Source organism: Semicossyphus pulcher, unplaced genomic scaffold, assembly GCF_022749685.1.
Source record: "Semicossyphus pulcher isolate SPU_LCO1_2020_fin unplaced genomic scaffold, fSemPul1.0.p SCAF_18, whole genome shotgun sequence".
NCBI classification, from domain to species: Eukaryota; Metazoa; Chordata; class Actinopteri; order Labriformes; family Labridae; genus Semicossyphus; species Semicossyphus pulcher.
This window is the reverse complement of record NW_027211691.1, coordinates 13,481,294-13,508,570: the sequence shown is the minus strand read 5'-3', so window position 1 is coordinate 13,508,570 and position 27,277 is coordinate 13,481,294. Positions and strand designations below refer to the sequence as shown.

Sequence of the window (27,277 nt, the reverse complement as noted above, 5' to 3'; positions counted from 1 at the left end):
GTTGACTATACACTTTTATATTGAAAAAGGTCAACCTCCTCTTATGTGGAAATGTCAGATCGACAGCGACCTCTTGTGGTCAACATACATAAACACATCACAAATGCTCCAATCACAGCCCAGATTTTGGGTCATGTGATATCTCTGGCCTGAAAAAGTTTCTAAACAATGGCGTCCATCCAAGGAGATCCAGTAGACCGAGGAGAAGGAACTTAAACTGATAAAACATTTGAGATGGTTTAGTGGCGTAAAATTTGTCAGTGAGCAGATATGTATTAGATTGTTTGAGCTAGCTTAGAAATTGTGGTCGTACTAAGAGTTGCTATGGTAACGCCATAGTTGTGACTGGAACGGAGGCGTACGGAGAGCCTTGTTGCCCACAGGCCTGTTGTCCTGTGTCTCATCATGTTGCTTGTTGACGTTTACGTTGTCTGTTGATGTTGATGTAAAAGTTGATACGTGTGTCACCAACTTCACCTTACCTGAGAAATTTCATGTGTTAATTGTGCTGCACGATATTGGATACATTGGATGCAACATTGCGCTAAGTTTTTATTCTGAGATATTTATTGCGATTTATAAAAATTCAGGAAATTATACCAGATACATGCAGTGTGTTCATGTTCATATAAACAATTAACAACCATACTGTTTATTGTTTGGGACTTCTAAGTTTTAAGTTTTCTTCAAACAAAACAAGCCTGTGACGGTATCTTTTGGAAACGAAAGCTCGCCGTATTGTACTTCCTGTTGGCACACACAGCCTCACGCCTTGTGTGCGCTGCAGATGAAGCCGATGACAGTAAACACTCCGCACACATCCGCTACGTTAACGCTCAGTTTCATAGACGGATTGACGGATGGGCAAAGTGGGCACATGCCCGGGGCCCTGAGCCAATGGGTGGCCCTTGGCCTTAAGAATTAATATCTTTTTTTCATGTATTTTTGTTTGGAAAATTTGTTATTTTGACAATGATGTTTGAATAAAATTTCATGTTTTCTTTTTAGTTTAGCGATCAAATTCCACAGACGTAGGTTGCGAGGTACATCAACTTTCTATTTCGCGATCATATAACATAATAACATTTTGAAAATGGAGAAATGTGTGCTCAGTGGCTCGGCAAAACTCGAACTAATGAAAGAAAGAGATGCTAAAGATGCCGCTCTGATACATCAAATATCTTTGATTTCAACATTTTTGAACAAAAAGCAAGTGGAAGGTGATTGTGATACTTTTAGCATGGTGGCCAGTGCTACAGCGCTGTGTCCTGGGGACCTGGATGCTAACACAGCCCTGGTTGTGGGTTGCCCTATGCTATTGTGTGACCAAATTTTTGTACTTGGTGAGGGTACACTCAGTGTGTTCTAGGCCTATTTACGTTAGTATGGGGCCTGTGGCGAGTTTGTGCCAAGGGCCGGTGGTCATGATAATCTGTCCATGGTCAGTTTATGTGGCTATAGCGTTAACCCGCCGAGGTAACTACTGATAGCCGGAGTACATGCACTCAAAAGCTGCCCCCCGTAACGGAGCTACTGCCTCGATCATCCCGCTGACAGGATCTGTGACGGCAGCAACCAAATTTTTCTGTAGATAAGTGATGCAAATTGAGAAACGGGCGAGTTTGCGTTTTGCGCCGAGCAACAATAAAGTAAAAGCATGACGTATTTTAGTTAATTTACCTCGCTGTCGCACATCCTGCAATGTCACTATTGCACATGCGCACATCGCAATTGTGATAGTTAAATGATTCATTGTACTCTCCTATGTGTTACTATCCTTATGGTACGGTACATTTCTGTGGCTGAAAAGAGGCATAACACAGAAAAACACAAACATTTAAATCCCTTCATTGTTTTAATGGCCCTGTGCAGCCAAGTTAGTGTGTCCACATCTTAATCCTTAGTAATAGCGCTTGACGAGATGGAATTAAATCTCCTATTGACACACAGGTATGACACATCCATCTACCCGGAGGCCAACTGGAGACTCAACAGAGAGCTGATGACTGCTACCACTCAGCTGTCAGTCCAATGATGGAAAATACTGATACTACGCAGTCCAACAGCCATACCTCGGATATCTATCTGTTAGCAAAGCCCCAGCAGAGGGGCAATTACAGCAAATTATCCACCTACCTCGAGGGTTGGACACACAAACCCACACATATTGCACACTAGCTGAAAATCTCAAAACAGCAAAAGATAGATGTGTGTCCAGACTTCATTCTATCATCTTGTATGGAATGCAGCACAGTGGTGATAGAGCTTTGGGTTGGTGGGAACAAAATTCAGATCAGCCTCTTTATCCATGGATGTGTGTGAGGTTGTGTGTACTGGAACATTACGCCTAACATTATGTGTCATGGTTTTGGATGAGTGCTAAGAAAAAAACAAATGGTTTTTCAAGGATTATATGGAGGATGATGGCTGTAGAAAAATGTGATTATATGGTTGAAATGGGGCCTTTGTTCCTGGGGATGCCTGTCCAGTGAGGTCATGATGGACTGTAACCTGTGGGAGGTAACGGAAGGAGAGCAGGCCGAATATCCAGGTCATTGATGAATCTGTGTGTGTGTGAAAGAGGAGAAATGCAGCCTAACTGTTAAGCCTCAGGAAGTGCTGTATTAGTTTGTGCTACTCGTGTTTATATCTGCTTGTACTGTTGACAGTGCAAATTAAATGTGAATTATGAATTTTAGTGCTAGCCCTGCCTCGCATTGTTATTGAAAACTCTGTGTTCTAGCTATCATATCATAAATTCAAACACTGTTGAAGTGCATCCAAGCTAAAAGCTTGATTCATGTCAGATGGATCTTGACCTTTCACAACATACAATCTTAATTTGAGAGTGCTGTTAATCATGTTTTGGAAAATTACCTAAAAGAAAATACACGTCAGGCAGCGAAATCTAACTAGTGGTTGTTTTGCCATAATGAAAAACTTTTGGCTTTGCAAGTGTTTGTAAAAGATAATGTAGGAAAGTAAATGACAGTGAGCAAAGGTTACTGGGGCGGCTGTGGCTCAGTTGGTCGTCTTTCAATTGCAAGGTTGGTCCCCAGCTCCCTCAGTCTACATGTCGAAGTGTCCTTGGGCAAGACACGGAAATCCAAATTGCTCCCGGTAGCAAAGCCAAAAGTGTGTGAATGTGAAGACTGATTGACAGTTGGGCACTATAGGTAGCAGCCTCTGCCATCAGTGTGTGAATTGATGAAAGTGACATGTAGTGTAAGAGCAGCTTTGAGTCGTCGCAAGACTAGAAAAGCCCTATATTAGTACAGTCCATTTATCATGTACACCAAATAGTTAAAGATCTATTGCCTCCAAAAACAGCACACATCCCACAGCTTTTCACCATCTGTATCCTACGAGGCCTTGTCCTAGTAATGATAACAGGACCTTGAAACCAAAGCAGCTAAATGGAATTCAGCCATCATCTATTTTATTGTAAAAACTACTTACTACTGTCGCATTTCAAAATGTATTTCATGAAAAGGCCCATGCCTGGAAAGATAAGTGTAAACCAAACTACCAGCTTTTGATAAAGAGGTTATAGTTTTATGAACTCCAAAAATGGCCCATAATTGTTATTAAAATGTCACATTTGATGTGATTATCTGTTTTAATTGTAAATAACAGACACATTTGGACAACTTTAGCTTGCATCTTCTGTCTTAGAACTCAGTCATTTATATTCCCAATGGCACATGAAGGCAACATAGACTGTATTTGTTATCAGGTTTCTAATTCCCAGAGATCCTCAGATCTGATGATGATGTTGATGCTGAAGGTTTATTTCTCCTGCTTACGAGTGTGTGAAGCTTTCCAAATAAACCTACTTGAAAAAAAAGACATCACTTCCTGTGAACCGGGGGACTTCTCCAAGGACACAAATCAAACCAATGCTGTCTTAAGCCGTACAAATAAAAGCTTTAACGGAATTGGCAAAAAGGAAATTAATATGTGTAGTATATATTTAGAATTATTGCAAATTATCACAGAAGCTTGAAATACTACCACCTTTACAAGCCTTTTGAGCATTTTACACAATTCTATTCTCAGCTGTCTTTCTAGAAACGTTGATAAGTAAGGTCCTGAAATCACCGTACTGATTTCTGGCAGACACTGTTGTAGAGCTGTCAGCTGCTGTTTTGTGTTTGCAAATGGGGCTTGACAGTCTGAAAAAGGGCTGGTCTCACTGCCTCATATCCTCGATATGGACTGATGCTCTTGCCTGGCCCTAAATTCTCACACCGCTGACCTCTGGCAGAGTGTGTGCATCGCAAAGTGTGTGTGGGAACGTGAGTGTAGGCCTCTTCGTCTTCATTTTCTCACGTCTGTGCGACCTGTGACGCAACTGTGTGTGTTAATTCTTTGCTTTGACTTTTACATCTTCACACTGTGCATGTCAGTGCCCATATGCGTGTAATTACCCGGCATGCATGTGTGTTGGCCCTTTTCGGAAATGTCGGACATCGGACATAAACCCTCACTCTTGCCAATGGCCCTTGGCTGGTCCTGTGGCGCTCAGTGTGTCGGCTTTGAAGCTGGGTCAGGGGAGAAGATCAGAGCACAGGATGATTCTCCAAAGACACACACACACACACACCCTTGCTCAAAGTTAATGATGACTCCCAGCAGACCCCGAGCCCCCTTCGTCCATACTTTGACCACAGGAGCTGCCCTGCCAGCTGCCTAACTACAGAGAGCCAAAACACTCAGCAGAAGGTGGAAACAGCTCCTGATGGCAGCCAAGCATAGTGGCAACACCTTAGGCAGCTCACACCACTGCTGTGTTGGTGCCTGTGTGTGCGCGTCAAAGTCAAAGAGTTTGATGCATAAGATCTGGCTTGAGTCTATCCGGAAAGACGTGTTTACAGCATCCAGATTTCCACTTATTGAGATGAAACAGTTGCAGTATTGATCTGCAGCTTTCCTGTGAAAGTCAATCTTTTAGATGGGACTTTGATAGAATTATCAATGAATGAAAAACATGGACATTTCTGACTTCTCCTCAGAAACCATTAAGTCTGAGAGAAAGAGCAGACAGATTATGGGCTGTAATTACATAAACACAGATGGATTCTTCTCATGCCTTGGACATCTAGAACATTTTTTGTTGGTTCAGCCATCCGCAAAGTCTTTAACAATGTTGACAGATTCTTGGTGTGCAAAAATGTAATTGAAGAGCGAAGAAGTCTTTTTAATTCTTTCCTTTCCCTCATTCACTTTCATATTCTATCTCCTTCTCAGAGGCTCTCTGTCAGTGTGCTGCATTATGGGTCAGAGGAAGCAGTAAATTATGATTTAATTAGAAAGCAGATTTTTACGAGGATCTTCAGGATCCAGTTTTGGCGTGCTGTAAGCATAAAAATTCCCACAATGCTTGCGTATGGAGAAGATAGCGGAATCTTTGCTGTACTGCAGAGGAAAGCTCTGCTTGTTTAGAGTTACACTGGCTTCTTGTTCCCATGTTAGTTCAGCAATGTGGCAGGCTCCGACTGCAATCATCCTATTTCTTCCAGGAGACACTCAGTGGAAAACCTAAATCCAATCATTGCCTGCTCCATGGAGTGTAAGCCAAAGCTAGAAGATGTCTTTAAAATATAACTTACACCGAATCTGTCTCACAAAAACATCCACTCTTTTCTGGCATTAAGAAGTTGCAGGGTTATTTCAATGGTTGTGGTGCATTATGGGATAGAGGAAATAGAGCTGGGAGGAAACATTTTTCGTTACATTATAACAGAAAGTATTGGATCATTCAGCACATTATGAGATACATCCAATGCCAGTACTACCTATGAAGCAGTGCATTTTTCTGGAAAATAGCAGTATGGAGCAGGCGTGGCATTGCGTTTGGGCCTAACAGGCCTGGAGCCACCCACTTGTACAACTGGCCCATCCTAAAGGGCAGGGAGAAAATAACTTTTGAAAGGCAATCTACCTTGTCCAGCCTGGATCTCTCTCGGTCCCTGCTATCAAAATAGACAATCATCAAAAAACAGAAGGTATCCTTAAATAAAATTAAAATGACAGTGTTCTGAATTAATGGATGTATTGGTCTACACAATCCACAGGAAACAACATACACAGCATATCTTGTTTGTGAAGGTTCTCAGTCATCCAGGTCATGCTAAGCTTAATCCAAAAGGCGACTGGACTTGGTTGAAGTTTCCTGAAGATGTTTCACCTCTCATCCGAAAGGCTTCTTCAGATCTAAACTGACTGGAGATGCTTTGATTAGTCCTTATGTTTTGAGAATAACCCAACAGACCAGGTTAACTACTTTCCCTTGATTACCCATCTGTTAGCATACTAATGACCTATAGAGGCTTATATTTCTAGCTCCGACCACCAGTCATTTTAGAACTGAAGGAGCCTTTCAGATAAGAGGTGAAACATCTTTAAGTCCAGCTGCCTTTTGGATTAAGCTTTGAATAAACAGGATAGAATTTCGAGCAGTAGGTTAAACCAGCATGTGTCGCTTGTAAAAAGTATAAATTGTCAGCAAGTGAACAATAAGCTATCTCGATATTGTATACGCTTTAAAGATAAAGAAAGTTGGATACAACTGGAGGGCAAACAGTATCCAGACCCAAAGAACTTGGCCCCATCATTAAGTTAAATCCTGGTTTGAGTTGAGGTCACAAACTTGCAATGAATGTTCAAGTTCTTGTCTATTTTCTAATTGCCATTGGCAACCATTGCAGAAAGCTAGAATTTATTTATTTGGTATTGAACGTAAGGTTTTGCAGAATAACTCAAAATCTATGTTCTTTATGTGGTGATTGATAGAGGACTGTGTGAGCTGACCAGTGCAGTGTAATACCATAGAATTAATCAAGCAACATAACCTGGTAGATAACAGATCTGTCGCCGCCAGCTTCAGCCTTAGTTTATTTGTTATGACCAGAATATCTGTGCAGAACATCAGCACCAACCATGGTCCAAACCCCGATTTCTCCTCAGATTGTTGGAAAGGATGAATCTGGTAAAACTCCTCTAGTCTGTGTCCTTATGAGGATTCCTTTAAAGCAACTAGGAATGTTGGGAAATGAAGGAAAATTTAAAGTAGCTGTATCTTGTAAAAGTCACTCGAGGCTACAGTGGCTGCTGTTCGGAAATAGTTTAATAGTCTTGCCTGAAAGTCTTGTGGCATAAGACACCGTAGGACTGGCTCGGCGTGCTGCTGTCTGCGGTGGAAGAAGGATTTGCATTTGTGTGCTTAACATAACTTCGACGGTAGGAGGATGGAAACAAATGTCTTTTTGAACCAAATCTCTGTCATCAAACTGGTACTTAGTAAACTCTCACTGACAGTTCTAATAAGAGCTCCCTTTAGACTATAATCTGGGTCACAGGTGCTCTTTTCTCTGTAATCTACATTGCAGCACTGAATACTACAGAAAACTCTATAACAGACACGCTGCTGCAGAGGATGCAGTTTTGATTAGGAATCTGATTCTTAGATATTGTGAACAAAAATGTGTCACACGCCTCCTTTAGCAGTTCCAGCCTCAACTCCATGAGGGAAGAGTTAATTACTCATTTATCTTTGAGGCTAAAAGCTTTCAATAATCGCCTCTTTAGATGGATGAATATCTGACAACATAATTGCCTCTCAGAAAACCAACCATAACTTTCCCTTTAGTTAATTTTACCAACTGAGTGTTGTTGAAGGGCGAAAAAGTATTTTGGCGAGAGAAGGTGGTTGTTGGTTGTTTTGCTCTGTGGTTGTGGGACGTGTGAGAGAAAGCAGGAGGGATATGATGCAGGCGGCTGTTCGCCAGCTGTCTCTCCCAGGGATTTGCTGGACGGGGCGAGGAGTGCGCTGACCGCTGACCACAGACAAGTCGGCCTGTCAACCACCCCGGGCCCTCTCCTGCACAGTCCAGCATTGCATTGAAGAACACTTCTATTCTCCTCCTCTAAACTGTTTTTTTTTAGTTTATTCCCTATTTGTCTTCCTTCCTTCTTCTACTTATAGAATTCATCGTACTCTGCTCTCTTCTTTTTCTGGTACTTTTCCATCATGGCTACCATAAATGGCAATTGCATCATCATTCCCTTTCCCCCTTTTTTTGTCTTTTCTTCTATTCTGTTCGCCTGTTTGTCCGCTCATCCGCCAACCTCCCCCCTGCATGGACAGCCTTCGGGCTCAAACTTTCACTCACTTGTCTTTCTTTCAACACCTTATCCCTGTTTTGCTTCCTGTGCTTCTTAAAGGGGCATGCAGTTTATAAAAAGCCAAGCTGAGCTGTCTCACACTCAAGTTTGAAGTCCAGTGTGTGATTTCAGTTCATCCAAAGCTGGTCTGTTTAGGAATGACACTTTTTTCTCCCAAAAAAATGTAGTTGGTCCAACTAAAATGCAGAATTATGGACTGTTATTATTATTCTTTATCTTTACAGTACAATTCAACATCGCCTTGAAAAGATATTCTCTCATTATATGTTTCAGTTTGTGATGGTCTACATGTAGGGCTGCACAATGGTGCAGTGTTTAGCGCTGTTGCCCCACAGATAGAAGGTTGGTTTGAATCTTGGTTCGGACCAAGTGGGCCTTTCTGTTCTGTTCCCCCCCTGGTACTCCAGCTTTCTCCTGCAGTCCAAAGACATGCTCATTAGGTTCAATGGTGACTCTAAATTGCCTGTAAGTTTGAATTTGAGCGTGAAAGGTTGTCTGTCTTTATAGCCGTTTGCCGACTGGTCAAAAAACCCACTAACACCCGCTAATACCCAGCTTGTTTTCTTAATGGGAAAGGTTACAGACCTGGGTCAAATGACTCTGCAGTAGACCCGGGTAATTATCGCCTTGGCTGCGATCGGCATTGATGGGAACAAAAACCTGTGTCAACACGCTAATCTCCTTCTCCTTTCTGGCGCGATGCTATGCTATGCTCGAACATCGTTCCAAATCTGTCGGCTCCGAGTTTTTATAAATAGACTGAATGAGTAACAGATACAATAAAGACCTAACCACTGTAACATCGTCACTGTTTACTAACCCTGTTTCCGGCACGTTTGTGACATCAGATGGTAACGCAGCTGAAAAGAGACCGAAAGGAGTATACTCCACTGGCAATGGGAATGGAGACAATCTGCATTTCTAAGTGGGTCTTCCCGGATCTGAAAAACCTGCGTCAACACACTAAATTTAGGTGGGAAAGGGGTATGTGTGTCAGCCCTGGGATTGACTGGTAATCAGTCCAGGGTGTACCCTGCCTCTCGCCCAATGACAGCTGTGATTGGTTCCAGCCCCCCCAGTGATAGAGCGGTATAGATAATGGATAGATGTTAAACTTACAAATATTTACTGCTGCATGCATTTAATGCTTAAGAATATAGATCCGTTTTTAGACCATTATTTTGGACATGACTGATAATCACTCAGCGTTTGAAGTCTGTAAATATAAGAACCTCATGAATGCATGTGTTGGCAAAAGATTGTTGGGGTCAGGGTCTGTGTGTGCGTGTGTGTGGGTTGCCATAATACAGCAGCAGAGACAGGACGGCAGCACCAGATGTTGCGCAGGTGGAAACGAGAGAACAGCTCCTATCAAAGCGGCCAAGTGAATCTGCAACTCGTCCACCTCGCTCTCTTCTGTCACCGACTCCTTCTCATTGCATCCCTGACTCGGGTTTTCTTTCCCTTCATCCCTCCCTCGTTTTGTCCCTTTGGTCTCTCTATCTGTCTCTCAGTGACAACCGACTTTATCTTTCTTCATCTGGACTTTTCATCTTCTCCACTCCTCCCACACTCATTTTATTCTCCTGTGTTATTTTAATGGACATAATATTTTTATTGGCAAACAAATTATGATTGCATAAAGCTTTCTCTATGCTTTGTCATTCCTTTCTCTCTCTTTTTTTCCCCTCTTTATCTCCTTTTCACACAGCTTTTCTCTCAATCTCATACAACTTTGTCTTCTTCCAATCGTTTCTTTTTTGTCTCTCTCTCCATATTTTCCTAACAAAAACTTAATACATTGTCCGTCTTTCTCTTCCTTTATCACCATGTAAGCTCTTATATTTCATGGATTTATTCTCCAAGTCTCTTCCATTGATTTCTCTCTATGCCTCTCTTGTTTTTCTGTGTCTCGTAGAATGAAATCCCCCACAGTGGTTGGGTGAATCATCAGAGAAATTCCCCCTGGGGTCCAGTAAAAAGTTCTAGACTTTCTTTGTATTTTCTCATGAACTGGTGAGCAATGATATTAGTGTTGTGACAAAAATACAACAAAAGAAAAGTATTCACACGCATGACGTCTAAACATTAATTCCCTGCTGTTTCTGTCGAGCACTATTTGTACCAAAACACTACTATAACCATGTTTCCCATCTTTAGAATCACTCTGAGCGAATTCCTCTCTGAATCATCCAAATCTAAATCCCTTTTCCCTTCTGTGTGTTCCTGTCTCAAAGCTCACGTCATGGTAGATTAGCACAGAGGTTATGCTCCCTGTGCACGTCGTGTGAACGCTTTTCTTTGATTTTAGTGCGAAAGCTCAGAGGATTTCAATTGAATTTCAAACCAAGAAGGTGGAGAAGCAGCTGGAATGCTACTTAGCTGCTAACCCTGTTGCTCTCAGGCCACTAACACCGAACACTGCAGTGTCAAAGCGTTTAATTATGTGAGATACGAAGCTTACCATTGTTTTTAATTGTTTGTCTTTGTCTGGAAGCTGCTCAAAACCATTCTCATCTCTAAGATAAATAAAAAGGTTTTGAACTTAAACAGGCTGGTGAGTTGTTTAGTGAGCTCAGGCATGTTGAGATTTCTATTTCGATATGAAGAAAATAAATGTTAAAGAAATATCCTGAGAATGTCGTTCAAGACAAGACAAGGAAGTGGATACATTTTTCACCTCAATAACAACTGTTTTTTTTCTTGATCAGAAACTGTTTGGCTTCTCCTTTATGATGTAGTAGATCCTGTAGCATTTTTCATGGAATACAAGGTATTAGAAGTTTACAGGACCAAGCTGTTTTCACCCTTACTTCTTCACTGGAGCTGCTTACTGGAAGACCCAGGCTGTGACTCCCAGTGTTTGTTTGTGTAACAGGCCCTGTGCTGGCTACACTAACTTTAAGAATGGTTGTGAAGAAAGAGTGTATTAACGCTGTGTTCACATCATCATGTAAAAACAGCCATTATGAGTCTATTGTTATCAAAGTCAGAGAAATTATGAATTTCTCACAGCTACTACACCTCCCACCAGAGCCGGCCCTGCCTCCCACTTTGCAACAACTAAAACACATTTGTCCTCAAACAGGAGGCTTCAAGGCGACTTATGCTGGGTGTAACTTTGGATGAAAATCCAATGTTAAAGGGGTAATCCAGTGATATGGTATCCTTACAGAAAATGGGGGACTTGTGAGCGATGCCAGATGGACCTGTCCACCTAGTGGGCTACAAGGCCACTACCAGCGATGTGGGGGTAGTGACCAGCCAACAGTAGCTATCTAGATGTTGAAACCAACCGTCTGATTTGAGGTTACATGGTCCCAAATCAGTCAGTATGGCTAGCTATACTGAGAGACGAGTGGTAAAGACTCTACAATACAATGTTTCACAGGATGATTCAGTACTCAAAGCAGGTAAACTGACTGTTATGTGTGATTTGGTGCAGTGCCCCTTTAAGACTTTTAATTGACCTCCTTGGATAAATGTTTGTTTCTAGTTTCAGTTGTTAAAGAACCACTATAAATGTATATTTAAATAAAAGCTAAACGCTTATAAAAGTATTTGTGTAACTATGAGATTAGCAGTGAATACTCCATAATCAGAGGAACAGGCGGTTTTCCCGTTCCTCCCATTCTGCTCACTTTGTGTAAATGCTCACTACAGTTTAAAAACACCTTTCCAATAAACCCACACAGAGAAATTTGAAAAAGATGTACCTCGGTTCAGTATGATTCTTCGATTGCCAGTACAATCTGCCAAACACGTTCGGCCTGTCTCTACAGTCAGGTGCCTGATATCTGTACATGCATTACAGAGTGCATTGCAGCAGATGTTATAAATATCTGGTACATATGAAACTGTTGCTGACCTTAACACCACCTACAGGCAGTTTATCAAAGAGCCTTCGTGCCAGAAAATCTGTCGATTCTTAAATAGGGAATATAAAATTTCAAGCTGTTGGTCTTTAAGCCTGGAGGGGAGCGTTGTAAAGTCATTTGGAGTACCATGACCTCTGCTTTAGTCCTCCACACACAGACACACAAGCCTCACTGATCTACCCTTGAACCAAAGACCAGACCGGTTATCACACACAGTTACTGCGACATCTGTGTGTGTGGGCAGCATGTGGAGTACGATGAAGAAATGGTTACTGTCACATCTGATAGAAGTCAAAGCGACCCTTATGTGAATAACATCTCGTTCTCTATAGGTGGTTTCCTTTGCTTCCTTTGCAGAAATGCAGTGAAGCCGGAAAGACGCGCCTTCCCTCCCTGCTCTGCTCGTTTTGTCACTTAAGTTCAGCATTTATACAACATTGAAATGTCAGGGGATGGTGGGAGCTTTGACTTTCTTGGGTGGGTTCGAGGTGGGGATGGCACTTTGGGAGAGTTTGATTGGTTCTAGTGTTTCACGTCAACATCATTTTCTCTTCAGCTGTGATTTGGGGAAATAAATGTGTCATTGGTACGTTTTGGGTGGGTCCTAACATCAAGCCTGGCTCCGGTACAACACTAAACTTTTCTTAAGCTTTGGGCCATTAAAGTGTTACAACTATATATTCAAATTAAAAAGAATATCTGATAAATTCAAGTCAGATTTCTGACTTGAATGTAACTTTTTTTGACTAGCTCAGATTGATTCGGCCTTAAATATGTCTAAAACTGTTGGACATAATGGAGGCATGGGTTTGGGGATATGTAGAGCGTAAGAAGACTCCATGATGTTTCTAGTGGACAGCCTGATTAATTAGAAGGTCAGAAAGTATCTTCTTACTCGGGAAATGTCAGACGATTGCTTCTACTAAACTAGCCACACTAGCTAGCTTTGTCTGGCTTATTCAATCCACTACATAGCCCCATAAGTTTCTGATGCTGTTTTAACCCTTTTGCCAGTCTTGATGCTAAGCTATGCTAACATAACAGAATGCTGGCATTGGCTCACTATTTAGATAACAGACCTCTGAGTGGTATCAAGCTTTTCATTTAAATGTCATACAAAAAGTAAACTCTCTATTTCATGTACAGAAGTCTTTTAGAGTTAAGCAGCAGCTGTGGTAGTTTAAGACAGACGTGGGTAAATGCATGATGTCACTGCAACACCTTTATCCTAACATAAAACATTTGTATCCTGATGGGAGTGCTCTCTCCAGGATAACATTATCTCCATCCATAGGAATAAGGGGTCACTGCATGTATGAAATGTATGTGAATCATATGCTATGGCCTTTGCGTCACCAGGTCTGAACCCAGTTGAATATATATGGAATATTTTGTGACAATGTTTCGACAGAGATGATCAACAAAATACCATGAGGGGATATCTTCTGGAACAGTAGCGATCCATCCCGTCAGTAGAGTTTCTAGAGACTTGCAAACAAATGCCAAGCTGCGTTGAAGCTGCTCTGCCAGCACCCGGTGGCCTAACAACTTAATACCAACCTGTATTTGAATCTTTAATTTGTCAACTGCTTGTATATTTGTTCCAACTGCAAGTCGAATACTGATACTGATCTGGTTCCCATTGGTGTCTCCACTTCCAGTCTTTGGTGGCAACTTGACTGAACTGAGTGTAAACTGGAGAGGAGATGATAGTAGATTGTGTACATGTGTGTAGTGTCAAGCAAACAACAGAATATTTAACTCATTACGAGTGTGATCTTGAAGATTTTTATTTAAATAAATGTCTATTAGGTCACTATCTATCGCCGAATGAGGTATCACAATGGTGACTGAGCCTATGGCCCACTGATGAAAGCATTTGCATTTGCAGTATATAGTAGTATTATGGACTGGGTGTCTGTGGCGGCATTCGAGGAAAAAAATCACAAGCGGTGCCCAGTTAGTGACGCATTTTCCATCACCCAGCAGTGGTTGGTCTGCCAGAGAGGGTAGGTGAAGCTAAGCGGCTGCATTTCCGGTTTCTGTTAATGTTGCAAGTAAACAGTAATCTACTGTGGCTGAACAAACAAAGAAAAGATCGATGATTACAGATAAGACAGAGAAACAAATTCAATGCTCAGATGAAAGAAAGCGACCGTCAGCGAGGAACATCAAATGTTACAACTGTTACATTTTACCAGGGAGCCAACCAAAGACATCTGGTTAAATTGGGAAGTGTGCTCCCACAATTACTGTACATTACCACTAGTTGGCGCCCAAGAGAACAAAACTGAAATCTTCGAGATTGTCAGTTTAAGCATAGTAAGAGCTTGTTAAAGTTTATTTTGATACCCAAGCAATTACGCTTCTATTTGTAGTGTGTTTTGCAGAATATAGCACATATTTGTTTATGTCTGGATGGGTATTTCTGTAGACAACCTTCTAATTGTGCCAGACATGCCCATCTTTATTCATTCCCCTCTTCTCACTCTGTGAGACTGAGACTGCAGCCTCTTTGCTGTGGGAGAAAATCCTCCAGCTGAGACAGGAACCGAATCCCCGGAGAGCACATTATCATTATGGCCCATATTGCACTTAAAAGCATAGGAGGGAGCACATTTGTTGGTTTTTGTCATTTCACGCCGTCAGAAGTGGTCACAGAATGTCTCTAAGTTTGCTACCGCTGAAAAAATCATGGGCTTTTGCTTCAGACTGATGATAACAGGGGTTTATTTAGGGAAACTGGAAGCCACGGAACCTATTAGACCGTAAGTACAAATCACATGTGAGCGTTTTAAAGGCTTCAATGGTAGACCTCTGTGTAGTGTCTGTGACAAGGATCTGCTCATCACTCACTACTGTAATTTAAACCCAAACCCTGTTTGTAAATATGCAATTTAACATATTTGTAAAAAAGGAATGCCACTTAAAGGTATTGTAAAGGTCAAAAAAGGCGATGCTGTCTGCAGCAATGCAGGTAAAAAAAATCGAATTGAATCATGAGTGAAACCCTTTTTCTCTTTGTGTTTAACGTGATTCTTTGTGTGTGTGTTTTCATCCCACAGTGGAGTACGACAGGGAGCTCTCTCCGCATCGACGTCACCACAAGGAGTTTAAGTTCAACCTCTCTCAGATCCCAGAGGGCGAGGCTGTCACCGCAGCAGAGTTTCGCCTCTACAAAGAGTGTGTGAGCCGCGCCTTCCGCAATGACACCTTCCTACTTAAAGTCTACCAGGTGGTCAAGGAGCACCCTGACAGGTAACACACACACATACACACTGATGAGCTTTTAATAGAAAGTTAACTGGTTTAAATCCTTGCAAAAATATAGAAACGCAGGGTGGGTTTCTCACTTTAACATTTGCTAAACACTAGGGATTTCCCCTCGATTTTTGTTAAGCTGCGTCTGTAATCTGTTACTTCTGTGTCCTCCTGTAACACATGTACAAAACCAGCAATGACATCATTATATGTTCCATATAATTACTACGGTATTGTGCAAAATATATAAAAAATACCCCCAAATAAGAGAAAACAAGACCGACAACACCGGCCACAAGCTTGAATTCAATCTTGATAAATGCCCTTTCCCTCTTTCTCCCAGCTGTTTCACAGTAACTGGCTTATTTTTATAATTCATATGTGGATAGCCATAAACCATGCATGTGCGTGGCCAAGCAATGAACTGGTACGTCTGCAAAGGAGTTGCAATGTGTTTGTACTCAGAATAACTACAGATTAGGTGTAACTGAAACAGAAAGCATGTTAAGTTGACTTTTTCCGGATGCAAAAAGTAAAAGATTGTGATTATGAAAAGGTGTGTGTTTTTATCTCTCCATCATTCTTCCCGTATGTTACACAGACTCTGGGCCCTTGCCTTGTTTGGATTGTAAAATCAAGCATAACCACGTCCTACAGAAATAGCACAGCTTCAAAATCCTCCCGTCCCTCAAATGAGCACAGCTAATACATGCCAAACATTTACATTACGTCTGTAGGGGCAGATAAACATCCAGTAAGGTTTTATCAAGCCCGCCCAGTGAGAACAAACTTATACATGAAGAGAAATACATCTTATTTTGCGCGGTATATTTTGTTTGTCAATGGACACACATCAAAGTAACTTTCTTAAGTACATTATTTAGGGTTGACTATCATCAAGAAACAAACACCTTAAGGTGGGGTCTCTAACACCAGGTATTCTCAGACTAAAGTCCGAGCCTAAAGCTGATCCACTTTGAAGTCTGCGGATTTAGAAAGTGTAAGTCCTTTAGCTGTATATGTTGGCAGAGTATATTTTTCTGTCTGTAACAGGTTTCTAAAGGTATCAAGAGCTACTTATTTGCTGCATTCCTTTATCCCTACAATGGGTGGTTTGTGCTCTCCAGCCTGCTGGTAAAGCCTTTTATTTTTGGTAGATATTTGGAGATTAAAGGGCCCATATATCTCCAATTTCTGTGTTATTGCAGGACAGGATTTTTACCTTGAAGAAAATTACAGTGTGCTCCCAGGTGGGGATCATTTGCTCACGCTGTGTTTGTGCTTTGTAGGAGTAATTTCAAGGTGCAACGTGCATCCATTGACAAAATCAGTTACCTCCATACGTCATTAAAAAGGGTTAACATTCCAATCGCGTCAGTGTTGACCGTAACACCTGAGGTTTGACGCTTTATATGAGTCGAAGCTGTTAAGTCTGTATTTGTTGTTTTGCCCCCATTTTCCGCCTTTTGCAAAACTGTCTCTTTGTAATCGCCCAATCAGCGGGGAGCCTATTAACTTTCTCGCGCCCCTCCTTCCCATAAAAACCTGACTCCTGTTCTGACTCTAAGCTGTAATGATAGAGCGCTTAATTAGCCTGACACCCTTTGTACTTTTCATTTGATTGGGGTGGTTTTGCTAACAGCAGGCAAGGAATGTGTGAGATTACAATGCCAAAAATGTGGCAAGCCTGACATCGTATTGAGAAAAGGCCGGGTTGATGCGAAGGCTGTTCTTACTGACCAAAGTCCATACAGCAGCATTTTGTCAGCTATTATATCGTACATAGCCAGGTTTTTTAAATCCCTCTTTCCCTCATACATGTACTTCCAGCTAAGTAATATCGTCTTTATTCTTAAAACGTTCTTAAGATATACTGGCATTTACATCCAGAGTTCTAATCTTCTTCCTCTGCATCCCTCTCCTCCTGTCTCACATATTGCTTTTACAATTTTACAAATATGCCTCTTCAGCACTCTCAAAGATGAAAGCACATGAAATAACCAGGCCAGCTGTTAGCGACACTCTCCCACCTTGCGTTACAATTTTAACAACGCTCACTGACAAGACTTATAAAGGAGATTTATTGCAGCAAAAAAACACGTCTTTCCCCTTTGACCTTATTATTCTAGTTCATTTAAGCAGTCAGTCAATAAGAAGTTTTACAGTAGGCTCTCAGTAGCCTTCGCCCTGCAGGCGGCTCTGACGAGGACCCCCTGCTGCCATTCGTCAGCCGAACAACTGCTGTGACTCTTAGGCAGAAATATGGCTACACTGACCCACGCTGTGACAAACGTGTGAACTCAGCAGTGGGGAGGAGTGTGTGTGTGAAGGCAACAAGGCGTAGAGGCTCATACAGCCGCTGTCAGAAACACTCTCATTAATGACCAATAAAGAGGGGCTGCTGATGCATGACTGCAGGGGCATTCTCCGAACACCTGGATGATTGTGAGGCTTTGAAGTCGGCTGTGGAGGAGGGTCCGACAGACCCGACGCTGTGTTATTACTAGTGTAATGGGACGGTGGGAGGACAGGCCCTCTTATCGCTCACACTCTGTCTTCTCTTTACACTCCTCTGCTCTCTTTTCATTAATTGGTCCACAGTCGTACTGCGTGGGTCTGACTTTTCCCGTTTGACACATAGGTCCATTTTGAAGCCTGCGTCCATTCACACAGAATATTGTAAATGATATTAACATCCCTGTAGCCTGATACCAAAGATTTAATTCCTTCCTTTTTCTCTGTCCCTCAGAGAGGTAGACTTTATGGTCAAACCTACAGTGGAGTAACATACAGTATATCTAAGGAGTTACTCTTTAAGTGCAGCTATCCATCTTTCTGTCACACTGTTATGATAATATTACCCTGATACAAACCTACGGCTCCTGTGGTTCCCTTGGTTACTAAAGAGGCAGTTCTTTGGTGTTTGAAACTATTTTAAAACACTGTCTGAAACTGTATTTAATGCCGTATATTGATGGACTAAAACAATAAAGAGGAACCAATAACTATCATAGAGAGTCAAGCTCAGTAGTCAAGACCCCTTTAATTGTTAACCTGTCCTGCATTTTTTTTTTTAGGCCAGTGTTTACAATTTTTTTTATGTGCGTCATCTCTCTTTGTCTTTTACTGCCATGAAACTTACCATTCATTTTTTGTCTTTTATTCTTACCCCAAATGATTCTGTTTCTTGGACTCTTCTTATATCTTTTGGGAAAGTTTAATCTTATAAACTAGCTTAACATGGTACATTTAGATTGCTTAAAGTGAAACTGACACAACATGATCATTGTTGCCATCTTGGTTTAGTTTAAAAGATTTTAATTTAAATAAATGTCTGTTAAGTCACTATCGCCGAATGAGGTAACACAATGGTGATTGAGCCTATGAGGGTGGCTGTGGCTCAGTGGTAGAGTCGGTCGGCTTTCAATCGGAAGGTCGGAGGTTCGATCCCCAGCTCCCTCAGGCTACATGTCGAAGTGTCCTTGGGCAAGACACTGAACCCCAAATTGCTCCCGGTGGGATAGCCAATGGGTATGAATGTAATATCTGATTGACAGTTGGGCTTTACGTAGCAGCCTCTGCCATCAGTGTATAAATGTGTGTGTGAATGGGTGAATGTGATATGTAGTGTAAAAGCACCTTTGAGTGGTCGCAAAGACTAGTAAGCGCTATATTAGTACAGTCCATTTACCATATGACCCACTGATGAAAGCCTTTGCATTTGTACAATTACAGACTGGGTGTCTAGTGCAACTTTTGTGGAAAAAATCAGTTAGTGATGCATTTTCCATCACTCAGCAGTGGTTGGTCTGCCAGAGCAGGTAGGCGGAGCTAAGTGGCTGCTTTTCTGGTTCAAGGACACTTCGGCATGTAGTCTGAGGGAGTTGGGGATCGAACCTTCGACCTTCTGATTTAAAGACAACCAACTCTACCAAAGAGCCACAGACGCCCATCAAGAAATAAAGAGTTACAACCAGAGCCAAGCGTAAACGTGGTCTGGATATCTGGGAAGTGTGCTCCTGCAATTACCGTTTATCGCCATAGGTGCCGCCAAAGAGAACGGAACTGAGATTTTCGTGATTACAACTCCAATGAAGCCTTTTTGTTAGTTTGATAGCTGCCCAAAAATGGACTTTATCTCTTCTAGTGCTTAGTAATTGCGCTTGATTATATTTGTTTATTCATACCCATAATCTTTGTCATTAGATGAAAGTCTTAAGTAACCAAAACAACGTTCTTTTGCTAATTAACATCCCCCACCCCTGACGCAGCCAAGTCACAAAACACATTAATATTATTATCTGTGATCTAAGCTATGTTCCTCTTCTCCCACGTTCTCTCAGAGAGGCGGACCTGTTCCTGTTGGAGTCTCGGAGGCTGTGGGCAGCTGAGGAGGGCTGGCTGGAGTTCGACATCACTGCCACAAGCAACCTGTGGGTGATGAGCCCAGTGCACAACCTGGGCCTGCAGGTCAGCGTGGAGACCAGCAGCGGTGAGGGATTCAATCAGGCTTTTTTAGCACATAATACACACAAATTCACAACATTGATCCCTAGTAGAAAGAAAGTTTTAGATTTTAGCTGTTTGGGCTCTGACATGGTGCCGTGTGAAGTTTTTAAGTGCTGTATCTTCTGAAACAGGGCAGAGCATCAGCTCCAAGGAGGCGGGGCTTGTGGGACGTGACGGCGCGCTGGAGAAGCAGCCCTTCATGGTAGCTTTCTTCAAAGTCAGTGAAGTGCACATCCGCACCGCCCGCTCCACTGGCGGGAAACGTCGGCAGCAGAACCGCAACCGATCAACACAACCACAGGAGGGATCCAGAACCCCAGGCCCAGCAGGTCAGTGTGATGTCCGCTACACAAACACTGAACCACAACTGACTTTAAACAATACAACCACGAACAAAATCTGACACACAACTCACCTCAGCCTTACTTCACTACATCTGTAAGTGAGGTTTTACCTAATGAAATAAGTGGAACGTGTTTGTAGTCCAAATGAAGTATTCCTCTTTGATTTATCAGGACTGACTTGAACTGGCTCTGTAATCAGCCCGAGTCAGGAATACGTCCAAGACTGCTTTTGCTGTAGTTGCTCTGTATTGATTTGGGGCAGTGAAGTGTAGTCGTAAGAAGCTGCATCCTAAACAGGGATTATAGAGTTTTTCAGAGCAATATATAAGATGTTTTGTTGATGAAAAGAGTTTCTTGTTTTCTGTGGCTCCTCTCCTAACAGGTGACAGTGTTTGGCTGAGCTAAAAAGACTTGAAAGTTGATTAAAAAGGCTTGAGTATGAGATATATAGGTGGTGTTAGGGAGAAAGTGTTAAGGAGAAAGGAGTTTATGGGTTAAACTGAAAGAAGAAAGTAGTAGAGACACAGAATATTGGCCTATTGCATATATTCACTGATTTAGGACGCAGACGGCGATCCATCTTGACAGGTGACCTCATCCTCTGAAACTCCTCATCAAGTCCTCCTCACTTCTCTTCCCACTCAGCAGATGTTGTAATGAGCAGGTATAAGCCTGATGTTATGAGCTCCGCAAGCTTTTCAAATTAAATCAAACCCTAATCCGCCCACCTTTCACCTGCTGTGTAATTCTGGCCAGATTTTACAGCGCTTAATGCTAAGCTTCTCCTGAGAGGCTTCATTGTATGACGAGTGCGGTACATAAAGCTGGCGCTCAGCGAGCCTGCTGTTAATATCGGTCTGATCCTTGGCTAATTTGACAGTTAAAGGATCATGTTAATATTAAGCCTTCATGGCTCAAAGCTTATGCTTTGCTGTGTATCAGAAGAGAGCCCTGTATGCAGCAGTAAATAAAATGTCTCCACTAGGCTACCATCTGTATAACTTTGGAGTGTTTGATATTAGAAAGAGTTATGTTACAATTACAATGTTACAATTTCATTTAGCAGACGCTTTTGTCCAAAGCGATGTACATCAGATGCCAACAGGCAGTGCACAGGACTTTTTTTTTTATCATCATCATCATCATCATCAACAACATCAACAAGGTGAATGAAGTCAATGTGCACGCAGGGAGGCCTGCTAGTAGGGAGTTGCAGTAGTCAATGCGTGATATTATGAGAGCTGTTGTGTTGCATGCTCTGAAAGTTAGGGTCTGATCTTCCTGCTGTTGTACAGGGCAAATCGACATGACCGAGAATCGAGGCCACATTAACCTTAAAGGTTAACTGGTCGTCAATTAGTGGGCAGTTTGTCCAAGCTGGATATTGATCTGTGATTGCATAGAGGGGCTGGCTGGGATGACAAGGAGCTCACTTTTGGATCGGCTGAGCTGAAGGTGGCATTCTTTCATCCATTTAGAGATTTCAGCAAGTCAAGTCGAGACCCGTGCCCAGACTGTTGTGTCCTCTGGTGGGAATGACAGAGCTGGGTATCATCTGCATAGCAATGGTATGAGAAACCATGGGAGCATGGTTATGCATTTTACTTTGTTGGAATACGCTGGCGGCTCTGTTTGAGTCAACAGAATTTTTGTGGTAAATTAACCAAGATAAGAGTCAACTAAAACACTTGTTTATGCTGATTGAGAGATCTTTGTTGAACATTGCTACATAGGGCACGATTCTTCCTGCGCTGACACCTAACATCAGCATTCGACAAACACTGTGAGTTGTGAAATCGTTCAATATGAATATATTAACTTAAATCACTTTAACAGAAAATACTCTGCTCTACTAGATATTTAAGTTACTATAGTAATGTTTACACGCTGCAGCATAGCCTAAATAGCACATGCTGTATTTAAATATCCTAAACAGAAGTGAGCCGCTGAGCTTTGTGCAGCCAAACTATTTGGCTCATCAGCAGCCTAAGCAAAGCACACCTGCTTGCTGGACTCATGTCAGACCTGTGATGAATGACCTGCAAGAATCAGTCTTAGTATACGCTTGCTGATTCCAGGGGGCAAAGACTGGCCCTCATCTAGCCTGAATGCCGCTAACAGGAACTGATTCTTCTCCAAGTCTGCACCCCAAAAAACCTGGTGAAACCGGGTCCAGAGTTGGTTCTCTGATGCCAGAACAAAGCTTAGAGCACTGACACACAGCTGCACACTGCCTGACTTGGCTTGCTACCTTAGAAGCGATTCACCTCTGCTTTGCTCCTCCTGCGACCCCTTTAATGTCTCTACCATCTGCATGGTATACAGAAGTATTTGTGGGACGAGTTTGGTTTGATCTCACTTCTACTCTAAAAACCCCTCGCTATGATTTGTTTGCTCTATTTCCTGTTTGTCCAGTACATCTCCCTCACTTTCTCAGTAGGGTACAGTGTGCTGCTGTTAACACCAGAGGTTGTAAGTTGAATTCCTGCAGGGCTTTTTCTCAGTAATTGCATTAGATGAAAGCTTTGGCTGACATAACAGAGAACAAAGACTCATCATTTGTTATGCTACAGGAGAGTTAGAGTGTACCACATGTTCACTTGGCTCCAGACGTGTACTCTCTTCTACCCAGCTGTCTTTGGCTTGAGATGTCTTAAGATGTCTTAAGACTTAAGTCAAGATATCTTGACGAAGCGGTAATACTTTGGGGTGCGCTGGTGAATCAGAGGGCTGAGGTGCACACCATGTGCTCACAATATGGGTTTGCTTTTCTCTGAAGGGTGTCATCTCCGCTCTTTTTCAATATACAGATGAATATGTTGTCCAATGCAAAGAATTCATATTTGAAATGCTTACAGATAGTCTCTTACTTTTATAAGCAAGTTGTGAACAAGGTGGGGTGGCTGTAGTCTGCTTTTGTGTCCCAGGCGTTATCAGGAGGATGAGAAAACTTTCTCTGAGGTAAATCTGCTCACAAATCTGCTCTAACAAGGACAATCTGTTAAATATGCGTCCTGGAGGATTGGACTTTACATAACCCAAAACATCAAGACCTCTCCGCCTCGCCACTCGGGACGACGGGGAGTGTAAATATTTAGATCCTACACAGGAAGCGGGGAGGCCCCCCTCGCGACAGCAGAGTGTCCGCGGCCAGCAGAGGACTGCTGGGATTGGACTGGATGGGAGGATCCGTGAGGAATTCAGGAGGGCATATGGTTTCAATACCGCATCACTCACTCCAGAGACGGGGAGGAGGACAGGATGGATGGGGAGCGCATCCGTCTTGTGGAGCGCTCATGGGGAGAAACAAAATGTGGATGTTGTCCCCCAGTTTGTGTCTGGCACAGAGATAGTTCAGGCCACCGCAGCTCCAGCTAAAAGGAACATTTCACCCAAAAAAACATGAGATCTAAGGCCGGAAGGCAGCGATGTGTTTGTTTTTAATTGCTCAAGTGTGCAGCAGCTTCCACATAGAGGCTTTTTATTAAAACCTTGAGCATGATTTACTTTGCTCTGTGTGTTTTCTATTAATAGTATCTGCCCACATTGCACACTGCTGACCTGTGTGGTTAACCACTGTCCTGATTTTACTTCAACTTCTGTATCAGCTTGGTATCATTTTATACTCATTTTAAGTTTAACGGAAACTTAATTATGAGCTGTTTTTGTCAGCTTACATTTTGATTTGACTAATTTAGCTGTACTGCTTTGCTTTGTCATGAATTACTGACATGCCTGCTGAGGACATAAAACAACCCTTTAACAGTGAAACTTTATTTCCCCTGCTTTATTCCCTGTGAGGCCTTGGGGCTTGTTATTTTCTCATTTTCACATTTTTAGCGAGCTGGATTTAAAACGACATGTGATATTAAATGTCTTCCAGATGACAGAAGAGGAGATATTCAGCCAAAAACATTTCTGCAGCATTAGTTTGGAGATGACGGTGTGATTATGTGTGTAATTAATCATCTTTGTTTTTTACATTTTGCTCACAAAATCTGTCTCATGTAATGTTTTATATTTTTGGCTAATTGCTCATTTTGGTTCACATCTTCTCCTTAAATTTGTAGTTATGAGTTTGATGCATTAAACACTTTTGTCAGCATTATGATTCCACCCCCTCTGGGTGTGCCTGATGTGAGCACAGTGGAAAATGCTGTGTACCTTGCCAAAAGAACAATACAACACCTTTAAAGGTAATTTGGGGTTTTGTGGGCGTAGAAGGCCAGGAGGTAATGGGAGTTGGGTTGGGCTTTGGCTGTGGGGGAAGTTAACAACCATCCGGGGAAGGAATATCACGTCCCGGCACAGCACATGCGGCCTGTAATTAGGCCTAGCCAGTCATTAGCTGCAGAGCTAAAAGACTGACCACGCTAACAGTATCGCTTAAAGAATTATAATAACACGGCGCTCGGCCTGCAGTGTTTTTTCATCTGTCTCTCTTATCCTCCCTCCTCCTCCTCATTCTCCTCGCTCCCTCCCCACCCGACCTCCTTTTGTTTACCATTGGAGTAATTAGACATGGCGGAGCTCCCTCGCAGGGTTTAATAACCTCTGTGATGAAAGACAGGAAGAAAGATAAACTTCAGTAGTAGTGGCTGGTGGGAGGGAGAGGAGAGGAGAAACGTCAGGGACAGCAGTGACATTCTGCTTTCATGTCTTCATGCCAGTTGGGACTCTCTCCTTCCCTCTTCCGGTTACAGACCCAGATTTTATTTTAAACTTTGGGCCTGTATAACTCAAGTTTTCTGTCACCACCACCTCTATGGGAGTTTGTATAATTGCTACTGTAAAAGCTGCAATCTTTTCCCGCTCTTGATTTGGAGCAAACTATAGAATTAAGCGGTTTGAGAAATGTGGCCTACTCGGGTAGGAATTACTTTTTAATGTCAAATGTCACACACACAGTCACACACACTTCCTACACTAAGCAGCCGAGCTATAACATCTGAATTGCCACCATTTAATTCCTGTATTTTTGGAACTGCGTGCGATAAATATGATTTATTGGCTTTTCCTCTTAACATAGGTACTGAAAGTGTTTCAGGGGCTAATGAATAGCAGGTTGTGTAGCGAAGAGTCTATATCAGCTACAGTGCTGCGCTCACTAAGACGCAGTGTTTCTTCTGCTATTGAATGGACAGGGTGGGAAGCTGGCGGCCACGGCCACACCTCATTGAAGTCTATGTGAATTTGTTTTAGCGGAAAATTTAGTGTCACATGGTCAAATAGATGCTTGTTAGTTACAGAGGAACATTTCCAGGTTAAACACTGTTGGTACACTGCTGTAATATGGAAGTGGCGCTCAGTGCCACTGGCTACATTACAGTACCATGTCAATAAAGGAAATCCTGCCTCAATTTGGTGTTCAAATATTTGGTCCTGACAGCAGTTTTAGAAGTAGGTGAAACTTGGATTAATGGTTTGGTTCTCTATGTGTTTCCCATTCATCAAATCATCGATTGATATGTGTGACCTGCCAAAGGGACAGCGGATACAATTTTGCTTTAAAGGGCCAGTTTGCCTATTTTCAACCTCAGTCCTATCATGCTGTTATAGGGAGCTAATGCCATTATGGTAGGACTCGATCCGCTTCTCCAGCGGGCCCTGGAAAACCTCCGCCAGACTCAAAAAAAAGCGTCATCTGGCAGAGGCCAGGGAGCTTGCTAAACTACACTTCCTAAATTTGGGACGCGTCCGATGTCATGTCCCGAAATGTTTGAAATGAAGACTGCAGACCCAGAAGATTTTTTAAGACGATTCACCGGTATATTCTGGTCGTATTTCTGTTTCTGTACCGCTCTGAGCCATTGCCTGCAGCGATCACTGTCTTTGACCGGAAAACGATAGTATTTCACTCCAGCGTCTCTCGCTGGGCCGTTCCTGTCAGAGGGAGGGGCGCAATGCACGCTGGGTGTTGTAGGAATGTAGAATGGGTGAAACCACGAGCTGTTTGTACAACTTTCTCCACAGCTATGGCTCCAATTTCAAATATTATTGCTTCTATCAATTACAGAGAACACCAGCTTTGACTGACAGTGGCTTTTTCAAGGGGGGAATTGCTCCTTTAAGGTAACTCTGGTACAATGGAAACATGTATGTTTAAAATTGTACATGGTCCCTAGGGCTAGTGCAATGACAATATATATCGTTAAAACAATATGAAAATGTCTATTGTATGTGTTTTTCTATATCGTCTCTATCGTGATGTCACAAAACCAGCAGCTGAACTGCTTTACAGCAATTTTTACATCATTTTGACAACGCTTTACGTTCTAATTCTTGAACGTGGGAGTGAACCTTGAGCGAACCATAAAGGGAGGCGCTGTTTATTTACATGGACATTAACGCGCAGAAAAGGCTTTTCAGCCCAAGTGAAAACGGAAACTTATTTGTCAAGTATTAAATTCACACAGGATTAATTTCATATAGACTAATTATTTGTTAAATTACCAGAAAACATGATATATTGTGATATATATCGTTATCAACATATGAAAAATCCTATATCGTGATTTTGGCCATATCGTCCAGCATGGTCCCCTTACAAATAACATAAAAAACAATAAATACATGAATAAATACATTTTATAAAATATGAGCTTGCTTTCTTATTGAGAGTTAAATGGTATTGAAACCATGCCTGGTAGCAAGCAGCCAGTAGCAAGTTAGCTTAGCTTCTCACCACAACATGTTTTAAATCTTTGTTTTTTGGTAAATATTTAATATAGCGATACTAGTGACCGTATAGCTGTAGCATCAGGAAAATTATTTTGTTTTTGCTTTAATTTGTATGTAACCACATTTCTCCAATATAAAACTAAAATATACTGGTTTACTCACTAATATCTTTAAATACAGTAGGCCTAAGCATACAGATTTTATAAGTATAATAATAAGTAGTAGTATACACATTAGTGTGAAAGATATAATACTCAGAGTACTTTCTTTCTACTTCCCGTTCCCACCTCGACTCTCTGTCAAGGAAAGGAAAAAGAAATGAATAGAAGCCTCATGGGAGCCGGAGCTCAGCGGTAGCTGTGTGGCATTAAATTTTTACAGGCAGGAAGGAGAGATGTGGTTTATGGGCACCACAAA

The 27,277-nt window shown here is 42.1% G+C and overlaps 1 protein-coding gene across 1 annotated transcript in view; it reads left to right on the top strand.

The window, feature by feature from the left end:
- The window catches only part of bmp6 (bone morphogenetic protein 6), a 54,580-nt gene that overhangs the window by 16,188 nt on the left and 11,115 nt on the right, over positions 1 to 27,277 (top strand). The window contains exons 2-4 of the mRNA XM_069666990.1: positions 15,131 to 15,323; positions 19,670 to 19,818; positions 19,967 to 20,164. Of these exons, the coding sequence (XP_069523091.1) occupies positions 15,131 to 15,323; positions 19,670 to 19,818; positions 19,967 to 20,164 (540 nt within the window). The remainder of the gene's footprint in view (positions 1 to 15,130; positions 15,324 to 19,669; positions 19,819 to 19,966; positions 20,165 to 27,277) is intronic.